A 26406-nucleotide genomic window follows, 5' to 3' on the forward strand; every position below is an offset into this window, starting at 1 on the left:
CCCAAAGTCTCCCAGCCGGCTTTCATTCTTAAGGGGGAACTAGAACTCACCGTCTCCTGGTGATTGGGCCAAAGTCTCCCAGCTGGTTTTCATGCCTAAGGTGGGACTAGAACTCACCGTCTCCTGATGATTGGGCCAAAGTCTCCCAGCTGGTTTTCATGCCTAAGGTGGGACTAGAACTCACCGTCTCCTGGTGATTGGCCCAAAGTCTCCCAGCTGGTTTTCATGCCTAAGGTGGGACTAGAACTCACCGTCTCCTGATGATTGGGCCAAAGTCTCCCAGCTGGTTTTCATGCCTAAGGTGGGACTAGAACTCACTGTCTCCTGGTAATTGGCTCAAAGTCATCCAGCCAGCTTTCATTCTTCAGGCGGGACTAGAACTCACCATCTCCTGGTTTCTAGACTGGTTTCTAACCACCGTTCCAAATTGGTACTAGTTTACACTGTGTATGGAAACCTTTAGGGAAAGAGACCACAGTTCAATTCTAGTCCATGTGCCTTTCGTGTAGAAATATCTATTTTAGGCTCGAGGAGGGCGAGATTGAGATTGAGAAGATTGAGAAGGGCCGATCTCCAGAGGGCCTCCGGAGACTGGGGAGACTGTTTTTGCTCTCCTGGAGGCTCGAGAAAAGCCTCTGGAGCCCAGGGAGGGCAAAAACGCCTCGCCACCATGGCCACGCCCACCCAGCAACCAGGCAGAGAACCCCTTGCTGAAATTATTTTATACCTTCTCTTGGGCTTTGCACTTAAGCTTCCTGTTCCTGTGCAGGAACATGTATTCTATTGGCTGTTGTCAGATTCCCGTGGGGCCATGTACAAATCCTTGGATTTTGTCTGAGCTACATTTGGTTGAAGTTTGGGCTGCTGCAATGAAGGGGCTTGTTGGGCAGTTCCTATTGTGGCTGAGGGCTAATCCTGCCTTTGTTCAGACCTTGCTGCAGGGCATTTCAAAGTATCCTGTCTTGAATCGATTTCGGCCTGCAGTATTTTGCCTATGAATAGAGCTACCTAGATCTCAATAAGCTCTTTATTTCTTAAGGGCTGGCATCTGCTGTGAGCTATTAAGAAAGATGGGGGCTATTAAGAACGAGTCTGCTTCCTGCCTCTGAAAAAACCATGTTCCTCCATTTCTCATCCAGGGAAATATAATATCCTGCCTTTTTAATATTTCCTAAAATATTTCATTCTTCTAGGAGACGGGTGGGTGCTAACTTTCTACATATCATTCCCAGAAATGATCAAAAGTGGCCTTTTGTTGTTTAATCGGCTTCATCGATGTTTTGGCGTCGGCAAATTTGTGGGTTTTTTTCCCCCCCAATGCTGCCTTAAATAAACCCTCCTCCCTTGTATCCTGTTTATGCAGAATGCTTCGAGCGTACTGACTCAAAAATACTGAGCGCAATAATGGGAATAATATTGGGGCTGCATTATTGACATCGTTTTTATTTGTTTTCAGATTGGGCAGTCCGAAGTTTACATCATAAGTCCCGAAACCAAAAAAGTAGTTATGGAGAAAAGCTTTAAAGAAATTTCCTTTTGTTCCCAGGTATCTACTTTTTAATTCCTTCTTTTTCTTCTTTTTTATTCTCTTGTCTCTGATCGATTTTTCTGTCTGTTGGTTTTCATACATTATTATCATCATCATCATTGTTATCATTATGATTGGATTTTTGTTTCATGTTTAATCAAATGGCCACTTGATTACAGTCTTATATATATATATATATATATATATATATATATATATATATATATATATATATATATATATATATATAAATATATATATATATATATATATGTTTTCTGAGGTTTTCACGGGTGTTTGTATATGGGTCTTATTGTTGTTGAAGATTGAGATGATTGAAAATATCGTTCTCAGGTTTCAGCTCGCCAGAAGCACGGCTGAAGCCTGAAGATGACGAATGAGACTTCAAACGCCGCCAAGACACTTCCAATCTTACACGGAGAAAACCCAACAACTAAAGACCTATATATATATATATATATATATATATATATATATATGTATATATATATATATATATATTATTTACATTTATATCCCGCCCTTCTTTGAAGACTCAGGGCGGCTTACACTATGTTAGCAATAGTCTTCATTCTATTTGTATATTTATATACAAAGTCAACTTATTGCCCCCAACAATCTGGGTCCTCATTTTACCTACCTTATAAAGGATGGAAGGCTGAGTCAACCTTGGGCCTGGTGGGACTAGAACCTGCAGTAATTATACAGGTAGTCTTCGACTTACGACTGCAATTGAGCCCAGCATTTCTGTTAAGGGAGGCATTTGTTAAGTTAAGTTTTCCCCCCCCCCCGTTTTACGACACTTTCTGCCCAAGTTGTTAAGTGAATCACGGCAGTTGATACATTAGTAACCCGGTTGTTAAGTGAATCTGGTTTCCTCATTGACTTTGCTGGTCAGAAGGTCGCAAAAGTGGATCGCATGACCTTGGGACACACAGCAACGGTCGTAAGTACAAACCAGTGGGCAAGAATCTGAATTTTGATCACATGGTCACTGGGATGTGGCAAAGGTTGTAAGCGTGAAAAATAGTCGTATATTACCTGTTTTCAGTGGTGCTGTAACTTCAAATGGTCACTAAGTGAATAGTTGTAAGTCGAGGAGTACCTGTTACAACGGCACTGAAAAAAGTAATATACGACCATTTTTCACACTTACGACCACTGCAGCATCCCCATTCGCACGGGGAAACTCGATTCACTTAACAACCGTGTTTCTGAGGTAATAATGGCATCGATTCCCTTAGCAAGAAAGGCCGCGAGATTCACTTTGCAACTGTCTCACTTAGCAACACGAACGTTGGGCTCGCTTGGGGTTACAATTGGTTTGCAAGTTGTTTAAACTTACAAACCAATTTGTAAGTTTAACCAAATTAAGTTAACCAAATTAACAAATGAAGTCCAATTTTACGAAGCTGGGTGGTTGGTGTTTTTTTTTTCCCAGATTGTCCAAAGAATAGAGGCAAATGATGCAATTCCATGGAAATCCCCTAAAGCTAAATGGGTTGGCGGCCAACAATGATAAAAGAAACTTTAGCATAAATCCCAGAACGGTTATTTCTAAAGGAAATCTGTCATAAATTAGAAGGAGTTTCTTTGAGATCGTTTACTTTGTCAGGAAAATTTTCTGAGTCAGCCCTCAGCCACTTGCCCTCAAGGTCAGATTCTGTGTTGTTGTTTTTTTTAACCAAGCCAGCTGGAAATAAAATCTTTTTTTTCCTACTCCCACTTCATTTAATGTTTAACTCGCAGCACAGACGGTGGAAGAAAATATCACACTGTACTTCTCCGTTGATAAAGCAAGGCAGCTGCTACGATCGGCCTCTTTTTTTTTTTTATTTGCATTTATATCCCGCCCTTCTCCGAAGATTCAGGGCGGCTTACACTATGTCAAGCAATAGTCTTCATCCTATTTGTATATTATATACAAAGTCAATTTATTGCCCCCCCAACAATCTGGGTCCTCATTTTACCTGCCTTATAAAGGATGGAAGGCTGAGTCAACCTTGGGCCTGGTGGGACTTGAACCTGCAATAATTGCAAGCAGCTGCTGTTAATAACAGGCTGCATTAGCCTGTTGAGCCACCAGAGGCCCTTCTTCATTTGGAGGCTTAGCCACAAGGTTTGTGGGCAAAGTTCTCTTATCTTTAAGGTAGCCGCAGTGAAAAATTATCTGTGTTACTTACTTTCCTTTTAAAAGTTTAAAAAAAAAAAGCTTCTGATGATCACGCGGCTCAGCTGGGATCGTTAGACCCCTTTAAAAGCATGTTTTCTACAAGCTCTTCGGCCGAAGAAGTTGTAAAAAAAAATGCTTTTAAAAGGTTCTGGCGATCAGGCAACTTCAGCTGGGATCATCAGAACCCTTTAAAAGCCTTTTTTCTTCTGGCGATCCCAGCTGAAGTTGCCTGATCATCACAGGCTTTTAAAAGCATGTTTTTGTTGTGTCTCGCCCGCTTTCACCGCAGCCGGGGCCTTCTTATCTGCTTCCGAACGCTGAGGAATATCCTAGCATGCCTCCCGGCCCCAGCCCTGGCTCCATGCCCAGACAGGCTGAGGAGGAAGAAGTACCTCCAGCCCCCAGCTCTGGCTCCATGCCCAGGCAAACGGAGCAAATAGGCCCCTCCCCCTCCCTCACAGCATGTGAGCCTGAGGAAGGTCAATTGCCAACAGCTGCAGACTGGAGTGACCCTCGCTTCAGGAGAATTGATAGGCGGCGGCGACAGAAGGAAGGGAGGGGCAGGCCTGGATAAGTGCTGAGTCATGGAGCCACACCCCATGGCCTATATAAAGGACCTGCTTTCTGGCATTCTCTGAGTCAGGCAAAGTCTAAACATATCTTGCTGAAGTCACTTTCTGGTCTCCTGCCTGCCTTGAGAACTTTGCTGGGACTTTGGCAGAGCTGCAGAGGCACGCCTGATTTGGATTTCCCTGACCCGGCCGTCAGCGGAGGAGTGGGACATGACAGTTTTCTACAAGCTCTTCTGCCGAAGAGGTTGTAGAAAAAATGCTTTTAAAAGTTTTTTTAAAAAAAGTTGGCCATGCCCACCCAGTCACATTACCCCCCGCCAAGTCACGCCCACAGAACCGGTAGTAACAAATTTTTACATTTCACCCCTGATCAAGGAGAGATTCAACCTGGAAATAAGGAGAAATTCGAGCGCGTCGGCATCCAGACATTCTAAATGAAGCCTTCCCTTTTTCCTCCACGCAGTCATAAAACGGTTTATACCCATTTATCCTTTGTAAACCTTTGGATGCAATGATCTGTCTTGCAGGGGATTCGTCACGTGGATCACTTTGGATTCATCTGCAGAGAGCCTTCCAAGAACAAAGGCTTCCATTTTGTGTGTTACGTATTTCAGTGTGCAGATGAAGCCTTGGTAAGAACTTGGAAAAAAGCAATAGTGCTTAGACTTATACAGCCCTCTCTAAGCGGTTTACAGAGTCAGCCTCTTGCCCCCCAACAGTTTTGAGTCCTCGTTTTACCGGCCTCGGAAGGATGGAAGCCTGAGTCCATCTTTGAGCTGGTCAGGATCGAACTGCTGGCAGTTGGCAGAATTAACCTGCAATACTGCATTCTAACCACTGGGAAGCGAGGGAGGGAGGGAGGGAAGAGGAAGGAAGGAAGGAAGGAAGGAAGGAAGGAAGGAAGGAAGGAAGGAAGGAAGGAAGGAAGGAAGGAAGGAAGGAAGGAAGGAAGGAAGGACTATCAAAGGCACTTAGACTTATACACCGCTTCACAGAGCTTCACAGTCATCTCTAAGCGGTTTACAGAGTCAGCCTCTTGCCCCCAACAATCTGGGTCCTCATTTTACTGACCTCGGAAGGATGGAAGGCTCAGTCAACCTTGAGTCGGTCAGGAGTCGAACTGCTGGCAGTCAGCAGAATTAGCCTGCCATACTGCATTCTAACCACTGGGAAGGGAGGGAGGGACGGAGGGAGGAAGGAAGGAAGGAAGGAAGGAAGGAAGGAAGGAAGGAAGGAAGGAAGGAAGGAAGGAAGGAAGGACTAGCAATAGCACTTAGACTTATATACCACTTCACAGAACTTCACAGCCCCCTCTAAGCAGTTTACAGAGTCAGCATATTGCCCCCAACAATTTTGGCTCCCCATTTTACTGATCTTGGAAGGATGGAAGCCTGAGTCAACCTTTGAGGCGGTCAGGAGTCGAACTGCTGGCAGTCAGCAGAATTAGCCTGCCATACTGCATTCTAACCACTGGGAAGGGAGGGAGGGACGGAGGGAGGGAGGGAGGGAGGAAGGAAGGAAGGACGGACTAGCAATAGCACTTAGACTTATATACCACTTCACAGAGCTTCACAGCCCCCTCTAAGCAGTTTACAGAGTCAGCATATTGCCCCCAACAATCTGGGTCCTGATTTTACCAACCTCAGAAGGATGGAAGCCTGAGTCAACCTTTGAGGCGGTCAGGATCGAACTACTGGCAGTCGGCAGAATTAGCCTGCAATACTGCGTTCTAACCACTGCGCCACCGTGGCTCAAAAGCTGGCAAAAGGACTAACACAAAAGTCCACAACTTTGATTCTCTCTCTCTCTCTCTCTCTCTCCCTCCTTCTCTCTCTCTCTCTCTCTCTCTCTCTCCCTCCCTCCCTCCCTCCCTCTCTCTTTTAGGTGGATGAGATAATGATGACCTTGAAACAGGCATTCAGTGTGGCAGCCATCCAGCAAAATTTCAAAGCCCAGCTGCAGTTCTGCGATGGGTGTCCTATGCAAATTCTTCATAAACTCTGTGAAAAGATAGAAGGTAAGAATTATCCAGGTTGGTCTATATCAGGGGCATCAAACTCAAGGCCCGGGGGCTGGATCCGGCCCTCAGGGGGCTTGGATCTTGCCAGTGGTGGGATTCAAATAATTTAACAACCGGTTCTCTGCCCTAATGACCAGCTGGGTGGGCGTGGCTCGGTGGTCATGTGACCGTATGGGCGTGGCCAACTCAACGTCACTCAGGTCGATGGGCGCTTCGCCTTAGCTGTTACAATGTACTAAGGGTTAACCGGAAAGGCAGTTTCTGTAAGTAGGGCAATAAAGATTAGGCTAGAAACACCAGCAGAATGTTTCCTTCCTGACTTCCTTACAGGATTAGCCCTGTAAAGTGGGGGGGGGAAACAAAATAAGATTTCTTCCAACAACCGGTTCTCCGAACTGCTTAGAAAGTTAATAACCGGTTCTCCCAAATAGGTGTGAACCGGCTGAATCCCACCACTGGATCTGGCCCACAGGGCCACCCTGGAAAGGAAGCTCAGGAGCCTGTTTTTGCTGGCAGAGCAATCAGGCCCCCACAGGCACCTTCAAGAGTGACATTAAGTTGGCCACGCCCCCCTGGCCACGCGCCCACCCCACCCCCCGAAGTCAAACACAACCCTGATGCAATGAAATCAAATTTGACACCCCTGGTCTATGTGCTTTCTTCTATACCTTTGGGAGTTAGCCAATAGATATATCATCGGGATGAAAAAAAAAGTTTGTTTAATTTTTAGGGTGTATATAATTGCATCATTGTATAGATAAGGATGAGTGGGGCCTAGAGGTGGAGCGCTCGCCTCACAATCAAGAAGCTGTGAGTTCGATCCTAGGTAGAGGCACAGATATTTCTCTCTCTAGGCACAATGAGAATATATCTGCTGAACAAAACTCCGCATTGGTTACAAGAAGGGCATCCGGCCAGTAAACACTCAGTTGCCCAAGACTCCACCTGGCAAGGAATTACAGGGTCTTTAAAATAGGATGATGATTGTATAGATAAGGATTTCTTGGGGCCAAAAATATATATATATTTTAATTTGCTGCTATCATCACAAGACCAAAGAACAGGGGTGAAATGCTCCCGGATCAGACCGGATCGCACAATCCGGTAGTGATCGTGGCCTGTAGTTCGGCGATCCACTAGCGATGGTGGAGCAAAGCTCCGCCCACCTGCCCAGGTGTCATTACTTCCTGGTTTTAACCAGGAAATAATGTGCTTTTTACCTTCTGCGCATGTATGTACACTTCCGGACCAGTAAGGAAGGTAAGTAGATTTCATCCCTGTCAAAGAGCAAATTGTTTCACCCATCCACAACTCCATTTTGTGAATTTCGGGTGACCAAATATTCTCTAAAAGGCTTAATGTTGATCTGTTTATTTGTTAGGGACGCATCCTTCTAAAACTAAACTGGAACTGCAGAAACATTTAACAGCACTGAATAACCAGGAGCAAGCCGAGATCTTTGAGGAAGTTCAGGTATATATATATATTTTTTCTGGGAAGGAAAAAGTAACATTTTCTAAGTTGCGTTGCTAATTTGTGCCTCTTAGCAGGGGTTGCATTAAAATCAAGGGAAATTGCTCGCCCAGGATTAAGCAACATTGGTTGATTGTAGAATTCAGCAAGATTATGTCATTTAAAAAAGCCTCTGATGATTGCACAGTTCAGCTGGGATCTTCAGAGGCTTTTAAAAGCATTTTTTACAGCCTCTTTGGCCAAAGAAGTCATAGAAAAATTGCTTTTAAAAGGCTCCTCTGACGATCCCAGCTGAGTGGCCTGATCACCAGAGGCTTTTTTTTTCTTTTAAAGGCAAAAAAAAAATGCTTTGAAAAGAAAAGAAAAGCCTCTCTCTTTTTTTTGAATTTATATCCCGCCTTTCTCCGAAGACTCAGGGCAGCTTACACTGTGTCAAGCAATAGTCTTCATCCATTTGTATATTATATACAAAGTCAATTTATTGCCCCCAACAATCTGGGTCCTCATTTTACCTACCTTATAAAGGATGGAAGGCTGAGTCAACCTTAGGCCTGGTGGGACTTGAACCTGCAGTAATTGCAAGCAGCTGCTGTTAATAACAGACTTACTTAGTCTGTTGAGCCACCAGAGGCCCTATTTGGTGCTTTTTCAGCGTAATTTTGAAAGGTCACTAAATGAACTGTCGAAGACTACCTGTGTTTGCAGCAAGTTGGGGATGCAATGAGTTAAAAGGATTAATCTCTCTTTCTCTCTCTCTCTCTCTCTCTCTCTCTCTCTCTTTTTTTTTTTGTAGAAAATAAGGCCAAGGAATGAACAGAAGGAGAATGAACTGATCATCTCTATCCTGCGAAACATGTATGAAGAAAAACAGAAGGATCACGTTCACCTCGGAGAAGTTAAACAGGTCTACAATTTCCTTTTTCCGATATTTGTTTTGAAAAACAGATGGGGAAAATGTTTTCTAACAGCAATCACGTAGGAGGGCAGGACTCAATTTAAAAAAAAAACAAAAAACCACCCCCAAAAACCAGGGACTACAACTTTTAGGAAAATAGACAGTTGAAAATTGCTGTACACCAATGATCTTGCAAATACAAAACGAGGAAGTATAGCTGGGAGCAGTGGTGGGCTGCAAATAATTTAACAACCGGTTCCCACCGGTAGGTAGGGCTGGGGTGGGCGTGGCCAGGGGACATGACCAGTAGTGGAACTTGAATAACTTAACAGGTTTTCTGGCTGAGTAGGCGCCAGAGGTGGGTTTCAGCAGGTTCTGACTAGTTCTGGAGAACCGGTAGCGGAAATTTTGAGTGGTTCAGAGAAGTGGTAGTAAAAATTCTAACTGGCCCCGCCCCCATCTATTCTCTGCCTCCCGATCCCCAGCTGATCGGGAGGAAATAGGGATCTTGCAGTATCCTTCCCCTGGAGTGGGGAGGGAATGGAGATTTTACAGTACCCTTCCCCTGCCACGCCCACCAAACCACTCCCACCAAGCCATGCCACGCCCACCAAGCCACACCCACAGAACTGGTAATAAATTTTTTTTAATCCCACCACTGGTAGGCGTGGCTGGTTGGTCATGTGACTGGGTGGGTGATATCATTTATCACACCTCGCCCCGCCTCCCAGCCATGCACGTCAAAGGCAGAGCTAATCCCACCACTGGCTGGTCACGCCTCCGCCCATTTTTCAGCCTGTTTTTTGGCTGTGTTTTGGGCCCTTTTTAGGCTGTTTTTCTGCCAGTTTAAGGCTGTTTTTAGGCCGTTTTTGCCTGAAAATGGCCAAAAACGGCCCAGAAAACAAGCTGAAAAATGAGCAGGGGCTGGACCAGCCAGTGGTGGGATTTGCCGGTTTGCCGAACTGCGCGGAATCTTAACTATCGGTTCTCCTTTTTTAAAAAAATTGCATTTATATCCCGCCCTTCTCCGAAGACTCAGGGCGGCTTACACTATGTCAAGCAATAGTCTTCATCCATTTGTATATTATATACAAAGTCAACTTTATTGCCCCCAACAATCTGGGTCCTCGTTTTACCTACCTTATAAAGGATGGAAGGCTGAGTCAACCTCGGGCCTGGTGGGACTTGAACCTGCAGTAATTGCAAGCAGCTGTTGTTAATAACAGACTGTCTTAGCAGTCTGAGCCACCAGAGGTTCTGAACCGATGCAAACCGGCAGTAGTCCACCTCTGGCTGGGAGACATGTATTATGTGGCTCAAATCATGTGATAATCATTCGGATGTTAAACCTACTTTGAGAAATACAATGTCAGAAAAAACGCGATAAGAAAAGTATGTATTTAATATGACATGCCTTAAATAGCAATGAGGATTATTTTTGCACATTATTGGAAAAATGAAACTATACCGCGAGTTGAAGAAATAGTTAAGAAGATACTAGGTCTGTGATGGCGAACTCTATGGGCACGCGAGCCGTCGCCCCAGTTCAGCTGTGCTGTACATGCACGTGCGCCTCCCGCCGGCCAGCTGGTTGTAGGGTCTCTGCCGCGCATGCATGGGGAGCACATGTGCAGGGCATGCAGCCCCCTCCCCCACATGCGCATTGCTGTCGTGTCCCACTCCTCCTCTGACAGCCGGGTCTGGGAAGTCTGTATCCAGCGTGGCCACGAAGCCTCTGCAGCTTTGCCAAATTCCTGTCAGAGTTCTCAGGGCAGGCAGGAATCGAAGGTGTGACTTCAGCAACCAGATGAGACTTTGCCTGACTCAAGGAATGCCAAAAAGCAGATCCTTTATATAGGCCATGGGGTGTAGCTCCATGACTCAGCACTTATCCAGGCCTGCCCCTCCCCTTCCTTTTGCTGACATCGCCTCTCCATTCTCCGGAAGCAGGGATCTGTCCACGTTTTGTCCTCCTGCTCAGCTGCCGGCAATTCTAGCTCGTGGCTGGCTTCTTGCTCACATGCTGTAGGAGGGAGGTTTGTTTGCTCATTCTGTCCAGGCATGGTGCCAGGGCTGGGGGCTGGAGGCATGCCAGGCCATTCTTCTTCACTATCAGTCTCTGGCTCAGATAACAGGAGATGGGAGGGGCCCGGCTGAGGAGAGGGGGGCGGGCGATGCACAACACTTGCTTTTTGAGGGTTCGGGCATGTCTGCTTTGGGCGCTCAGTCTGGAAAAGGTTAACCATCACTGTACTAGATTGTGCAGAAATGGATACATTGACATTGAAAGCAGAAAGAGAATGTAGAATATTATCAAGCATGGAATTTATTTTACCAATGGCTGGGAAAAAGGGGTGGAGATTAAGAAGGTAATTTGCGTTGTTAAGTAAATTGAATGCCCAGACAACACGATATTTATTAAGCACTAAGGAATGTATTTAATGGAAAATCAATAAAACAATAATACTAATATTAATAATAAACTCAGTTGACTGAGTTTCATGTTTAATGAATAAAGTATATAATAATAATAATAATAATAATAATAATAATAATAATAATAATAATAATAATAATGATGATGATGATGATGATGATGATAGCAGCAACCTGTATCAACCATTAGCACCAGTCAATGCTATTTTTGATGCATTTTTGAATGTTCAGTTGACTGAGTTTCATTTTTAATGAATAAAGTAAATAATAATAAAAAAAAAGAAAAAAAAAAGAAGAGACAGATACAATGGTAGAGGAAAAAAATAGGATACGTCACGTCTCTGGATCATAGAAACAAGAATTAAACTCCAAATAATGGATTGTGCAGAAATGAGTAAACTGATCTTTGAAATTAAGGAACAGGAAAATAAGCAATTTTATAAAGTATGGGATTTATTTTACCAAAGGTTGGAAAAGAAATTATGATAAAGAAGGCTTTAGTTTTTAATATGATAATGAATTGATACGAATGAATGATATAAACCTTTTGAAACGACGGATAAAATAGGATGATAAGGAATATTGTCCCAGAAACTAATTGATTAAATGATCTGATCATAGTTAGATGATAAAATGGATGATTAAATAAGCTAAGGATAGATAATTGTTTTTGCACAAAAAATGTAAACCATGCACCGACACATTGTATTGAAATTTGAATGAAAGATGTTTTGATATTTGTATGTCTTTAAAAAATTTAACCCCCCCCCCCAAAAAAAATAATTAAACTCCAAATGGCTGTGTCTGAATTTCCTTTCTTTACTCATCTCATGAGCAAAAATGAAGGGGTGTTTGTTCATATTTGAATTTTCAGAGGGCGGTTTTGTGTTGTTTTTAATAAAGATCTATGTTTGCCTGCTCTCAAACTGCTTTTTATTTTTATTTTTTTAAAGCTATCGTTTTGGGTTAAACATTTACTGAAAACTAAATAGCCGAGCAGGACAGGACTCCTTAGAGAAGGCCAGTTCAGAATTAAAATGGTTTGACTTGACCACACTGGAGTTTGATTTCTGATCCGCTAAGTTTTCTTAAGTTGCCCAACAATGACTTCTATTTTTTTTTTTTTAATGCTGCTGCTGATGTTTGTATAACTGTGCCAAACAGTTGCCAAGAAAGTGACCAAATGGGAACAACTCGACTATCTGGAGTATATTCTGAAGTCTTTTACATTTTTCAGCAGTTTTTCTATTACAAAAATGTCCCCCTGGGAGCGAACACTTTTATTATTATTATTTTTGGAAGGGGTTCCTGTTGGTTTATCTTTATTTTCTTTTTCAAATGCATTTGTTATCTTCACGTCCTAGACCACGCAAGCCTCTGGAGAAGCCGTGGGAAACGAAATGCCGAACAGCACAACTCGGTTCAAGCTTGACGTTCTCAAGAGCAAAGCCAAGAGGTCGCTTACTGAATCCTTAGAAAATATTTTATCTCGCGTAAGTCTCTTTCGAATCTCTTGAAAGCTGACGTCACTGGGTTGGCCGTTGGCATCCGAGTGATGAAAAATGTATTGTTGCACCAAAATAAACAACTATATATATTAGGTGGCTCAGGGGCTAGGACGTTGAGCTTGTCGATCGAAAGGTCGACAGCTCGACGGTTCGAATCCCTAGTGCTGCCGTGTAACGGGGTGAGCTCCCGTTACTTGTCCCAGCTTCTGCCAACCTAGCAGTTTCGAAAGCATGTAAAAATGCAAGTGGAAAAAATAGGGACCACCTTTGGTGGGAAGGGAACAGCGTTCCGTGCGCCTTTGGCGTTTAGTCATGCCAGCCACATGACCACGGAGACGTCTTCGGACAGCGCTGGCTCTTCGGCTTTGAAACGGAGATGAGCACCACCCCCTAGACTCGGCAACAACTAGCACATATGTGCGAGGGGAACCTTTACCTCTACCTAAACAACTATATTTAAAACTAAACACACACCTAGGTAGGTGTTTAAAACGATGGGAATAATGAATAACATATTTACGAGTATCCATCGGCAAATACACAGCCCACTCTTTTAATGGGAATTCAGACAAATATTTGGTCAATAGTTCAGAGTTATTAATTGAGGGTTGAGAGGAGGAAGAAAATGCAAGTACGGTACAGCCAGAGGTGGTATTTAGCCGGTTCGGACCTGTTTGGCCGAACCGGCTGAATACACTACTGATTGTAGTGGAAATCATGGGTGGGCCTGCCCAGCCGCGCCAGCTCTATGCCACCCCATTTAGTCATGTTAGTGAGGCTGGGCACATGTGCGGAAGGCACGCACACCAGCAAAGCACATGCACGGAAGGCCGGGCGCATGCGTGGACAGGGGCGTGCTTACATTTGCGAACCGGCAGGGAAGGTAAGTAAATACCACCCTTGGGTAAAGCTAGTCCTCAACTAACAACAGTTCATTTAGTGACCGTTCGAAGTTAACAGCGGCCCCGAAAAAAAAGTTCTTAGGGCCATTTTTCACACATACGACCATTTTGTGATGCCCATAATCAAGTGATCAAATTTCAGACGCTTGGCAACAGACTCGTACTTATATCTGTTGCTGTGTCGCAAGGTCGTGCGATCCCCTTTCGCGACCTTCTGACAAGCCAAGTCCACAGGGAAGCCAGATTCATTTAACAACCGGGTTACGAATTTAACAACCGCAATGATTCACTTAACAACTGTGGCAAGAAAGGGTTGTAAAATGGGGCAAAGCTCACTTAACAGCTGTCTTTCTTAGCAGTGGAAATTTTGGGCTCCATTGTGGTCATAAGACGAGGACTACCTGTAATAGTAAGCGTATTCTTAGCTCACCCCCCCAAAATTAAATTTAATAATGATCGTTAGAATCTTTTAAATTTAATGATCACCGTTAGAATCTTTTAAATTTAACAATTTATGCATTACAAGCAATGCTTTTTTTTTGTATGAATTTTCATGCTTATGTAGTGTATATATCTTTATAATTTTAAATACATATAATAATATGAGGTTTTTCTTGGCAGGGAAATAAAAATAAAAGCCTACAGGAAACTTCTGGAAGTATTGATTTGGATAGCTCCTTATCCAGCACGCTCAGTACTACAAGTAAAGTAAGTGAATTGTACGTTGTAAAACCAACGCTAGCAATGGAATAGAATAGAATAGAATAGAATTTTTATTGGCCAAGTGTGATTGGACACACAAGGAATTTGTTTTGGTGCATATGCTCTCAGTGTACATAAAAGAAAAGATACGTTCATCAAGGTACAACATTTACAACACAATTGATAGTCAATATATCAATATAAATCATAAGGATTGCCAGCAACAAGTTATAGTCATACAGTCATAAGTGGAAAGAGATTGGTGATGGGAACTATAAAACGATTAATAGTAGTGCAGATTCAGTAAATAGTCTGACAGTGTTGATGGAATTATTTGTTTAGCAGAGTGATGGCCTTTGGGAAAAAACTGTTCTTGTGTCTAGTTGTTCTGGTGTGCAGTGCTCTATAGCGTCGTTTTGAGGGTAGGAGTTGAAACAGTTTATGTCCTGGATGTGAGGGATCTGTAAATATTTTCACGGCCCTCTTCTTGATTCGTGCAGTATACAGGTCCTCAATGGAAGGCAGGTTGGTAGCAATTATTTTTTCTGCAGTTCTAATTATCCTCTGAAGTCTGTGTTTTTCTTGTTGGGTTGCAGAACCGAACCAGACAGTTATAGAGGTGCAAATGACAGACTCAATAATTCCTCTGTAGAATTGGATCAGCAGCTCCTTGGGCAGTTTGAGCTTACTGAGTTGGCGCAGAAAGAACATTCTTTGTTGTCCTTTTTTTATGATGTTTTTGATGTTAGTTCACTTGACGTAAAATGTTTAGCCTCCGATAAATTCCTGCCGTCATGATTATATTTTATTTTTTAAAGATCGAAATCATTTGATCCTAAATGTGCTGCTAAGCCTGGGAAATAGACCTAGCTACTTACCATATGTAACATCTGGGTAATTACTCAGTACTGATAGGCAAGAAAATATAGCTAGTTAGTCCTCGACTTGCAGCAGTTCGTTTAGTGAGTGTTCAGAGTTATAATGGCACTGAAAAAAAGGGACTTAGGCAGAAGTGGTATTCAGCCGGTTCGCCTAAATTGGTAGCAGGAATCACAGATGCAGAGTTTTTTTTTCCAGCAGATATATTCTCATTGTACCCAGAGAGAGAAAGATCTGCCTCTACCAGGGATCGAACTCACAGCCTCCTGATTGTGAGGCAAGAGCTCCACCTCTAGGCCACCGTACCACTTCTGGAGGCATTCTACTGATTCTAACCGTCTGCGTCAAATATTTGGTCGTTGCTAGCATTGAAAAATACAACCCTTTTAAATGTCCTGTTAGCAGCACACGTTGATCCATCCAATTTCGGTTGACCAGAATATAAGATACAGAGGAAAATGAACATAGTAGGAAAATAGTGTAGGGGGAAAAAGGGAAGAAGAGAAAGTATAGGGTCGTGATGGCGAACCTATGATATGCGTGCCAAAGGTGACACACAGAGCCCTCGCTATGGGCACATGTGCCGTCATCTGCTGCTGTTTTAATTTTTGGCCCGCACATGCGCTCTGGCCAGCTGGTCTTCCCAGGCCAGGAAAACGGCCTGAAAGTGGCCAAAAACCAGGCTGTTTGGGGGACATTTCCTGGGGCATTGGAGCCTTTTTGGGGCCATTTTTTCAACCCAGAAAACTGCCTGAAAATATCCCGGAAAATATCCTGAAAACAGCCTGAAAAACAGCCAAAAACAGCCAAAAAAACAGGCATGTGTATGCGGGCCAGGAGGTCTTCGGGTTTACAGTGCTCTGGCGCACACACATGCACGAACATACATGCCCATTCTGGTTTGGACACTCAGTGCTGAAAAGGTTGGAAAAACTGATGGAGCCACCAGAGGTGGCTAAATTGACTGCTTTAATCAAAGAAAAGAACTCACCCACTTGGAAACCGCTTCTGGACTTTGTGCTCGAGATGGAAAGAAATGAAAACTTTTGATTTGGGTTTTGCTGATTAGCTCGTTCACAGTTTTGCTTTGTTCGACAGGAAACATCGGTCGGCGACCAGGAAAACCATTTCCCCCCAGACAGTCCTCTAAAACCAAACGGATCGGTGGACAACCTTGACCTTCTCTCGACCGCATCCGACGAACCATCTGAAGAACATCCTGCCCAATCAGCCTACCAGGCCTTCAGAAGACGAGCTAACACCCTGACCCACGTGCCGTTGGAAGCCCAGGAGTCGTTTGAATCTGTCGAAACCTCTCCGTCTGTTTCACAAAGAAAGCTTCTGAGGTATCATTCCATGACCACAGAGACGGCAAACCAGCAAAAGTAAGATTCTAGCGAGGTCGGGGGGAGAGGCACGGGGAGGAAATGTTTACAGGTATGTCCACTTTAGGCAAAGGAGAAGGTCCTTGGGATTCATTCTTTGTCATAACAGCAGCATGGACAGTCCGAGATGTTGAGGTCAGAGGTAGTCTTCAGCCGGTTCGGGTTGGTTCGGGCAAACTGGTAACAAAGATTACGGGTGGGCTCACCTGCCCGGATGTAATGCCATCCTACTTAGCCACGTTTTCGAGCCCGGGCACATGCACGGAAGGCATGCGCTTACAAAGCGAGCGTGCACATGCGCAGCACACCGGTAGTAAGAAAATGTGAAACTCACCGCTGGTTGAGTTGATTTAACAGCATCTGCTTTCCACGGGAATGTGCTTTATGAATGCAACGTCTAAGTCATCTTTATTCATTATCGAATTTGTTACCCTTATTAACTATTAATTGGGTGAAGGAGCAGGCAGCCATCTTTTGTGATTTTGGATATAGGATGATGATTAAGAGGATTTATTACTCATGTCTATGTACAACAGTCTACTCAGCTAACAGTCAGCATTAGATTGGCTCTTGGAGTTAGCCGCGAAGTCGTGTCCGACCCATCGTGACCGAGTCTCGGACTTTTCGACTCGAACCCTTCGCCTCACCTGTTTCTCCTTAAGGTTTTCACCTCTGCATTATTAGCCACAAACTTTTCTCCTCAGCTGGCCCTCCCCCAGTCATTCACCACGGCACATCAGCCACAGCCCTTCCATCCCGGTCCCTTCGCCGTGGCCCATTCGTCGAAGTACAGTTCGCATCGGGCTTTTGGCCGCACAGGACAATTTTTTGGCCGCCACCAGCCAATCGGTGCAGGGACTCAGGGGCTTTGAGAGTGGAAGAGCGGGGGCTGCAGTTCAGAGGGATGCTCAAGAGGGCCAACAACACACACACATACCCCTTTGTCTAAAGTGCCTGAGACAAGGGCTGGTTCGCATCTCTATGCCATGTTCTATGCCAGGCTCCCATGTGACACCTTTCCTGCGCAGTCTGCACTGGCTCCCGATGATCTTCAGGGTCCAATTCAAGGTGCTTGTTATCACCTTTAAAGCGCTCCATGGCTTAAGACCGGGGTACTTACGGGACCGCCTACTGCCACCAGTAGCCTCCCACCGACTAGTGCGCTCTCACAGAGAGGGCCTCCTCCGGATACCGTCAGCCAAACAATGTCGGCTGGCGACCTCCAGGGGGAGGGCCTTCTCTGTGGGGGCTCCTGCCCTCTGGAACGAGCTGCCTCCGGGGCTTCGTCAACTCCCCGACCTCCAGACCTTCTGCCGCGAGCTGAAGACGTCGCTGTTTCGGCGTGCAGGACTAGCTTGAACATAGTTTTAAATTGGGGTTTTAAATTGGGGTTTTAAATAGGGGTTTTAAATGGGGTTTTAATCATATTTAAAATTTTTAGGCCGTTTATCGAATTAGTTTTTTATACTGTTTTTAATCTGTATTATATGTATTTTGATTTTTATTGGCTGTGAACTGCCCTGAGTCCTTCGGGAGAAGGGCGTTATACAAATATAATAAATAAAATAAATAAATAAAATAAAACACAGGGGTGGGGGGTGCTGTGGAGTGCGAGGGATCCATCAGGTGGGGTTCCCAGGGTCTCTCCCTGTGGAAGAGGGGGCTGGGAGGAGGCAAAGGTATTTCGTCCCCGAACGGGGCTCCCCTGATTAGTAGACTGCCTATAACCTGTGGTTTTTCTGGAAACACTGCAAAACTGGGTGTAAGCCAATGAGAATTTTATTTCTCGCCTAACAATAATAATACAAAAAAAAAAGACATGCCCAGGATGGGTTGTTACCAATAAAAGGAAATGAAAAGAGGAAGGTGAGAATTCTGAAATAACGGCGTTTCATTGTCCTCTTTTTGAACCTCGTCTCTAGTTTTCTTCTAATGCCTTCAGATTTTATCACAGTGATATTTCCAGCTAGGCAGGGCTTGTTCAAAAAAAATAAAAGTGGAGCTGTTCGTCAGCCTTTGAAGTCAGCTTCTTAGACGTTAGAGAAGCCGCTTCTTATTTTGAAGAAGTGAAGTTGATTTTGCTTTGGTTTGATATCCAGCATAAAAGGAAGAGGTTGTGTTTTGCTTTCCTTTGTCTAAAATTCTTGAAAGCTCTCGTTCACGTGCCGGACAATTTGATTCAAACCCATACTAGGCATGGCGAGAGAAAATACATAGAATTTTATGCAGGCATCGGCTTCAAAAATTTTAGCGAGGGGTTCTCTGCCCGGTTGCTGGGTGGGTGTGGTCATAGTGGGCGTGGACTAGCCAGCCTCCTGCACCATGGGGAGGGGTGTTTTTGCCCTCCCTGGGCTCCAGAGGCTTTTCTCGAGCCTCCGGGAGGGCGAAAACAGCCTCCCCAGGCTCCGGAAGCCCTCTGGAGGCTGGAAATGGGTAGGTCCGTTTTTCGCCCTCCCCACACGCTCTGCATCCAAAATGGGCCGCATGGGGAGTCCTGGGAGGGGCAGGATGGGGTGGGTGGGGCCAGACAGGAGTGGGATTTTAGGGTTTTGAACTTCATCTATGTTCTATTAACAGTTGAAAAACTCTGGTTAAATAAATAAACATGCCACAACTCAATATCCTGCGTCACAGCTTTGGGGCAACTGTCCCTATTTTTGTCAGAAAAAGGATGAGACTAGACTAGACTAGAAATAAAGCAGAACAGAGCAAGAATAAGAATAGAATGCAGAATAGAATAGAATAGAATAGAATAGAATAGAATAGAATAGAATAGAATGGTGGTGGCTCAGGCTGTAAGAAGCCTGTTATTAAAACCAGCTGCCTGCAATTACTACAGGTTCTAGTCCCACCAGGTCCAAGGTTGACTCAGCCTTCCATCCTTTATAAGGTAGGTAAAATGAGGACCCAGATTGTTGGGGGGGCAATAAGTTGACTTTGTAAATATACAAATAGAATGAGACTATTGCCTTACACACTGTAAGCCTCCCTGAGTCTTCGGAGAAGGGCGGGATATAAATGTAAAAAAAAAGAATAGAATAGAACAGAACAGAACAGAACAGAATAGAATAGAATAATGGAATGGGACAGAGTAGAATAATGGAATGGATTAGAATAGAATGGGATGGAATGAGGAATAAAATAGAATAGGGGAATGAGGGATGGAATGGAATGGAACGGAACAGAACAGAACAGAACAGAGTAGAAAAATGGAATGGAATGGAATGGAATGAGGGAATAAAATAGAATAGAGGAATGAGGGAATGAGGAATGGAATGGAATAGAATGGAATGGAACAGAGTCCCAGAGGTTCAACGGGACTTTCTGGTTTTTCTTTGAAGACGTTTCGCTCCTCATCCAAGACGCTTCTTCAGCTCTGACCGGATGGTGGGGTCTATATATATATATATAAATATAGAAATCCTTCCATTCCCCACAGAGCATGCACAGAGTGTCAAAAACAGGATGTGATGACATCCAGGTAGGTAGGCGGAGCCTTCCGCAGCTGCCGCTACTGGTTCACCTGAACCGGATACAACCAGCTGAATACCACCACAGATAGATGATGATAGATAGATAGATAGATAGATAGATAGATAGATAGATAGATAGATAGATAGATAAAACTTCTTCAAAGAAAAACCAGAAAGTTCAGTTGCTTCTTGGGGGAAAAAAAAAAGGATCCGTGGGACAACTTGGCTTGTTGGAAGCTAGTTTTGGGACTTCCTTCCCTTGCATTCTTGCACCGTCTGGTTTTGCCTTTCACACTCTACTAACAGCATGTTCAGCGCGTAGTTTGATACGCGGGATGGGCACAAATCTGAACCGGTTTCCTACCAATTCACTGGCTGCGCATGCGCATTCCGCACCACGCACCCAATGCAAGGTGTGCGCGCACGCAGTGCACAGCAAAAAGAGGCATGGGGTAAGTAGAACAGTGCGCGTGGGGGGGGTGATCAGCTGTGGCGCGCGATCTTTTTTTTTTTTTATACTTTTAAAAGAATTTTTTTTTAATCTATTCGGGCGAAAAAACGCTTTTAAAAGTAAAGAAAAAGCTCTGACGATCGCGCAGCTCAGCTGTGATCGTCGGAGCCTTTTGTTTTACTTTTAAAAGCAAAACCTTCTGCGCATGGGCAGAAGAGACGAAACACATGACTTCCTGGTTAAACCAGGAAGTAACGACAACCGGGCGGGTGGGCGGAGCCTCGTGCCGCGATCGCTACCGGTTCTCCAAACCACCCGCCACGATCGCTACTGGATCGGGCGATCCAGTCCGAACTGGGAGTATTTCACCCCGGATAGTAGTGTCAGAAAGAAACTGGTCTTGGCGCTGTTGTTATATTTCAGATTGTCTTTTCTCTACTCTGGTATCTCACCAAGCTTTCCAAAGCTGAGCCTCTCAAGGGCTGGGAAACGAGCAGCTTTACTCTCCTTTAAAAACCTGACTTCTGCCAAGCATTAAAGCTGTAAGCAGCAATACCTGCCCCGTGCATTATGTATTCTGTCTACCTGTCTTCATTCTGACCGTATGATTAATATTATTATTTACTTTATTCATTAAACATGAAACTCAGTCAGCTGAACATTCAAAAAGGCATCACAAATACCATTGACTGGTGCTAAGGGTTGATACGAGTTCTGCCAGCGTCCTAGGTATCAACCAAGTACCTTCTTAAGATGTGCGATGTTCCGAGGAGCGCAGTTTTTTGCAGTTCCATTGGTGTTATTGCAGGAAGCTGCAATTGGTTGATGTATCTTATAAAATTCTTGGACAGGGTACCAAGTGCCCCGGTGACAATGGGTATCACTCTTACATGTTTCATCCATAGCCACATGGCCAGGTTGCGATATTCCATGATTTTTTCCCAGTTCTTTTTCTTTGACTCTGGCATCTCCTGGTACCGCAGTGTCAATAAATTGTACATCATCATCATCATCATCATCATTATTATTATTATTATTATGCAAAATGACAGTATACACAGCAAACGAGATAACTATGCTGTTTGCTGTGTATACTGTCATTTTGTATAATGATGATGATGATGATGATGATGATGATGTACAATTTATTGACATTGCAGTACCAGGAGATTCCAGAGTCGAAGAAAAAGAACTGGGAAAAAATCATGGAATATCGCAACTTAATTATAATAATTATTTTTATAATTATTATAATTATTATAAATTATAAATATATTATTATTATTATTATTATTATTATTAATAATAATAATAATAATAATAATAATAATAATATTATTAATATTATTATGCAGGATCAGTAGATCCATGAGAGGCTAAGCCAAGGTCATAGAAGAAGCGCATTTCAGTAAAAGGGCTTTATGGTGTATCTTGATGTCACTGCCTCTGCATACAGGGCCTACTCTTAGTTAAAGTGCTTGAGTGATATCTTTATTTTTACTTTCAGCCTTTCTGTATGCATATACTTTATTTGACCTTGCTTTTTTTCTCCCTTCTTTTCTTCCTTCCTACCTTTCTTTCTTTTCTTCCCTTCCATTCATCCATTCATCCACCTCACCTCCCTCTCCTTCCTTCTTTCCTTTTCACCCTCTCCTTCCTTCCTTCCTTCCTTCCTTCCTTCCATCCATCCATTTATTCTCCTTCTCACCTTTCCTTCCCCTTCCCCTCCCCTCCCCTCTCCTCTCCTGCCTTCCCTTGTCTTCCTTCCTTCCTTTTCCTTTTCACCCTCTCCTTCCTTCCTTCCTTCCTTCCTTCCTTCCTTCCTTCCTCTGTCCCTTCCCTTCCTTTCCCTTCCCTTCCCTTCCCCTCCCTTTCCCTTCCCTTTCCTTCCCCTGTCCTCTCTTCTTCTCTCCCCTCTTACCTTCCCTTGCCTCTTGTCTTCCTTCCTTACTCTGTCCCTTCTCTTCCTTTCCTTTCCCTTCCCTTTCCTTCCCCTCCCTTTCCCTTCCCTTCCCTTCCCTTGTCCTCTCCTCTTCTCTCCCGTCTTACCTTCCCTTGCCTCTCCTTGTCTTCCTTCCTTACTCCATCCCTCCCTCCCTCCCTCCTTCCCTTCCTTCCTTTCCCTTATAAAACCTGACCAGGGCTGCCAGCAGCTCTAAGCTTTCTGCCAGTCAGGCATCACCAGCTGCTGCCCTGCCTCTTCCAGTTCGAGTTCCGTCCTCAGCCTCCTCACCCAATTTCTTCAAGCGCCTTAGGCATAGCTCGGGCGGAGAACAAGGCAGGCAGGCCATGCTGAAGAGGTGAGGAGAGAGAGGTTGTGTGTGTGTGTGTGGGGGGGGGGTGGATTTGGCAGTGCATCATTTCATAAAGATTTTCACCAAAGGCATTTGGTACATTGCAAGAGAAGTCATGTATTAAAGTGAAATAAGTCAACAGTTTCAGAACTGTGCAAAAATAGCCCTTATCCTGCTACTGTGATGTAGCTCTTGGTTGTGAGTTAACTAATTAAATTACACGTAATCTGAGAAGAAATAAAATAAAACTTGGTGCAACTTAGTCAAAGTCTCGGGTTGAAATAAGCGTAAGCTCAGCCAGTCGCAAAGTTATTCTCATTTGTTTCACATACAGTACAGGAAACCACAATCCAAATGGACCAGCGGTGCTATTCAGCAGGTTCGGACAGGTTCTGGCAAACCGGTAGTGGAAATTTTGGGTAGTTCGGAGAACCAGCAAATACCACCTCTGGCTGGTCCCAGAATAGGGTGGGAATGGAGATTTTGCAGTATCCTTCCCCCAGGAGTAGGGTGGGAATGGGGATGTTACAGTATCTTTCCTCTGGAGTGGGGTGGGAATGGGGATTTTGCAGTATCCTTCCCCTGGAGTGGGGTGGGAATGGAGATTTTGCAGTATCCTTCCCCTGGAGTGGGGTGGGAATGGAGATTTTGTAGTATCCTTCCCCTGCCAGGTCCACAAGCCATGCCCACCAAGCCACACCACGCCCACCAAGCCACGCTCACAGAAACAGTAGTAAAATAATTGAATTTCACCACAGAAATAGACCCATATTGATTCACGTAATATATGTCATTGATATTAATGCACTCTCAGTTACAAAAAATTTTTTTAAAAAAAATTAGGACATCTTCAATAGATACAGAAAGAGTTTCTAGTACAGATTCTCATCCTTTTACATCTGGAGTCTCATCTTATGACATTCCTCTACCCTGCCTTCTGTTTAGCCCTGTTTACAGTGTTTATAACACACTGTCTAAAGAAAATGACAGAAATGGGGGTTTCGTGGCCTTTCCTGAAAATGGAATGAGCCTCCAAGCAAGTTATCTAAAAAAAAAAAATTATACAACGGGCAGTCTTAGCCTTTGCTTTGTTTTCATGCCTATTGCATTTTTTCCCTAATTTGTTGCTTATTCCTTTCTCGTTTGTGTTGTTCTCTCTTTTCGTGTCTTGTGTTTTCCCCGTTTCCCCGCTAAATTTCTCCCGTTCTGAGCCGCCTCTTTCAACTACGCTCAGCACCTCCTTCCGTTCTTCTCTCCAGAGAAAACTTCACATTTCCTCTTCTGTACCAAATTTTTTAAAATTCCTGCCTCCTGTAGATGAAAATGTCACGTCGGACTTTAGGACGTCCCACAGGTAGGTGGTGGACCAGCTCCCGTCAATGGATCGCTGGTTCAGAAAGAGGACTTCAGATATGAGGGGGGCGGAAGTTTAGCGGTTGAAGTCATTGTGGTTCAAGGGAGAAAGGAAAAAAAATTGTCTTCATGTTTGAGGTCAGCTCCGTGTTTGTGTTCCTGGGCCCGGCACAAAACTGCCTGGCTGTTGTTTCCTTCTAAGATTTGGGCTACAGTAGGGGTAAAATGCTCCCGGTTCGGAACAGATCGCACGATCCGGTAGAGATCGGGGTGGGTAGTTTGGAGAACCGGTAGCAAAAATCCCTGCCCGCCCCCACCGCCCATACCTCGCTGTTCCTCTTCTCTGTCCTTGAAGCTCTCAGTGGTGATATAACTGCAAACGGCCTTAAATGACTGCCGTGGCACTTCAAAGGGCCGCACTACAGCTGATCAGTGCTGTAGACGGCTAGTAGTCCGGTGCCTCTATTTTTAAAGAAGGTAGACTGGTGCCTCCCAAAAAAAGGAAATTAGTAGACCAGTGCCTCTATTTTTAAAGACGGTCGACCGGTGCACTCCCAAAAAAAGACAATTAGTAGACCAGTGCCTCTATTTTTAAAGAAGGTAGACCGGTGCCTCCCAAAAAAAGACAATTAGTAGACCAGTGCCTCTATTTTTAAAAAAGGTAGACCGGTGCCTCCCAAAAAAAGACAATTAGTAGACCGGTGCCTCTATTTTTAAAGAAGGTAGCCCGGTGCCTCCCAAAAAAAGACAATTAGTAGACCGGTGCCTCTATTTTTAAAGAAGGTAGCCCGGTGCACTCCCAGAAAAGGCAAGTAGATCGGTATAGCTCTGCTAGACTAAAGCAAGCCTGGTAGACAGGTATGGTTCCTGATTAGAAATTTTTTAAAATTATTTATTGTTATTGGCCACGCGCACCCAGTCATCTGACCACCAAGCCACACCCACCAACTAAGCCACGCCCACAGAACTGGTAGGGAAAATGTTTAGATTTCACCCCTGGGCTACAGCTGTAGGATTGTATGTGGAGGAAACCGTATCTGACCCTGTTTAGCTTTCTCAAAGTTCTGCTTTGAAAGCTCTATACCAGGGGGTATCAAACAAAGGGCTTGCGGGCCGGATCTGGCCCATGATATGGTTGGATCTGGCCTGCTAGGGCTCTCCTGGAAAATATAAGGGGCTGGCCCACGTTGCTGCAGCCCGGTCTAGACAATGCGAAGAGGAAACATGCCAGCAGTTCGGGAAGTGGCATCAAGGTGGCCACACTCACCCAGTCGGCCACGCCCAGTGAGTGGCATCAAGATGGCCACACCCACCCAGTTGGCCACAACCACCCTGTCGGCCACGCCCGCTCAGCCCCTCGAAGTCCACCACAGCCCTGATGCAACAGGGCTGGGCTGCTGGGGGTTCGCAGGAGTTTGGGAGAACCTCTAGCTAAGCTTCTGTGCGGTTCAGAGAACCCCCAAATCCCACTACTGGCTGGCTCCGCCTATCCTTCCCCAGGAGTCCCCATATGGCCCATTTTGGATGCAGGTAAGTTCAGGGCGCGTGTGGCGGCTCGGAAAGGGTGAAAAACGACCCTACCGGAAGTTCGGGAAGGCTGGAAACGGGCTTGTTTCTGGCTTCTAGATGGCCTCTGGAGCCTGGGAAGGCCGTTTTCGATTCAAGGAAAGCCTCTGGAGCCCGGGGAGGGCAAAAGCGCGCCCCCCCCACTGTGGTGCAGAAGGCCAGCTAGGCTACACCCACCCAGCAGCTGGGGAGAGAACCCCTCGCTAAAATTTTTGAAGCCCATCCCTGTGATGTGGCCCTCAATGAAATTGAGTTTGACAACCCTGCTCTCTACGGTATTGCTCTGGGATATATCGAGGGCGTCTTGCCAAGCATGACTCTACTTATCTAGTCATGAAGGTCCATGGGGAAGAGACCAAGCACCAAGCCTTCCTGATAATGGCCTCCACCGTTTGGAATACTCTTTTGTAAGAACTATGTTTGGTTTCAACTCTCGTCTTGTGTGTTTTTTTTTAAAAAAGTCCCAGATACTGTAAGAGTGACAGAGTCTAGAGTGGAGTCAAAAGAGGAATCAGCCTAGAGTATCTACTAGTCACAAAGGGACCAAGCCCAACCCGTCTTGAATTTGTTAACTCTTACGTTGTGACCCAGGCCCCAAGCAATTATTATCAGACACAATCAGTCCTGAACAAGCACGTTTTATTAGAATAGCTGAGAATTACTTCATTGCGCGCGGGCACGATGCGAACCAGTAGGTAAGTAGAACCCACCCCGATTATGGCCTCGATTTGAAAATATGAGAATGAAGCAGAGGTGGGTTTTCAGCAGGCTCTGA

At 44.6% G+C, this 26406-nt stretch overlaps 1 protein-coding gene across 6 annotated transcripts in view; it reads left to right on the forward strand.

The window, feature by feature from the left end:
- Positions 1-26406, forward strand: part of TBC1D1 (TBC1 domain family member 1) — a 114488-nt gene that overhangs the window by 61638 nt on the left and 26444 nt on the right. For 2 of the 6 annotated variants that reach the window (XM_058193917.1, XM_058193922.1), the window contains 10 exons: positions 1457-1546; positions 4822-4926; positions 6179-6311; positions 7696-7787; positions 8581-8691; positions 12483-12611; positions 14150-14236; positions 16208-16494; positions 22560-22718; positions 23947-24066. In XM_058193917.1, coding sequence (XP_058049900.1) covers positions 1457-1546; positions 4822-4926; positions 6179-6311; positions 7696-7787; positions 8581-8691; positions 12483-12611; positions 14150-14236; positions 16208-16494; positions 22560-22718; positions 23947-24066 — 1313 coding nt within the window. The remainder of the gene's footprint in view (positions 1-1456; positions 1547-4821; positions 4927-6178; positions 6312-7695; positions 7788-8580; positions 8692-12482; positions 12612-14149; positions 14237-16207; positions 16495-22559; positions 22719-23946; positions 24067-26406) is intronic. The other 4 variants (XM_058193918.1, XM_058193919.1, XM_058193920.1 and 1 more) reach the window with 4 other exon arrangements.

The sequence above is a fragment of the Ahaetulla prasina genome, chromosome 8 (genome assembly GCF_028640845.1).
Source record: "Ahaetulla prasina isolate Xishuangbanna chromosome 8, ASM2864084v1, whole genome shotgun sequence".
NCBI classification, from domain to species: Eukaryota; Metazoa; Chordata; class Lepidosauria; order Squamata; family Colubridae; genus Ahaetulla; species Ahaetulla prasina.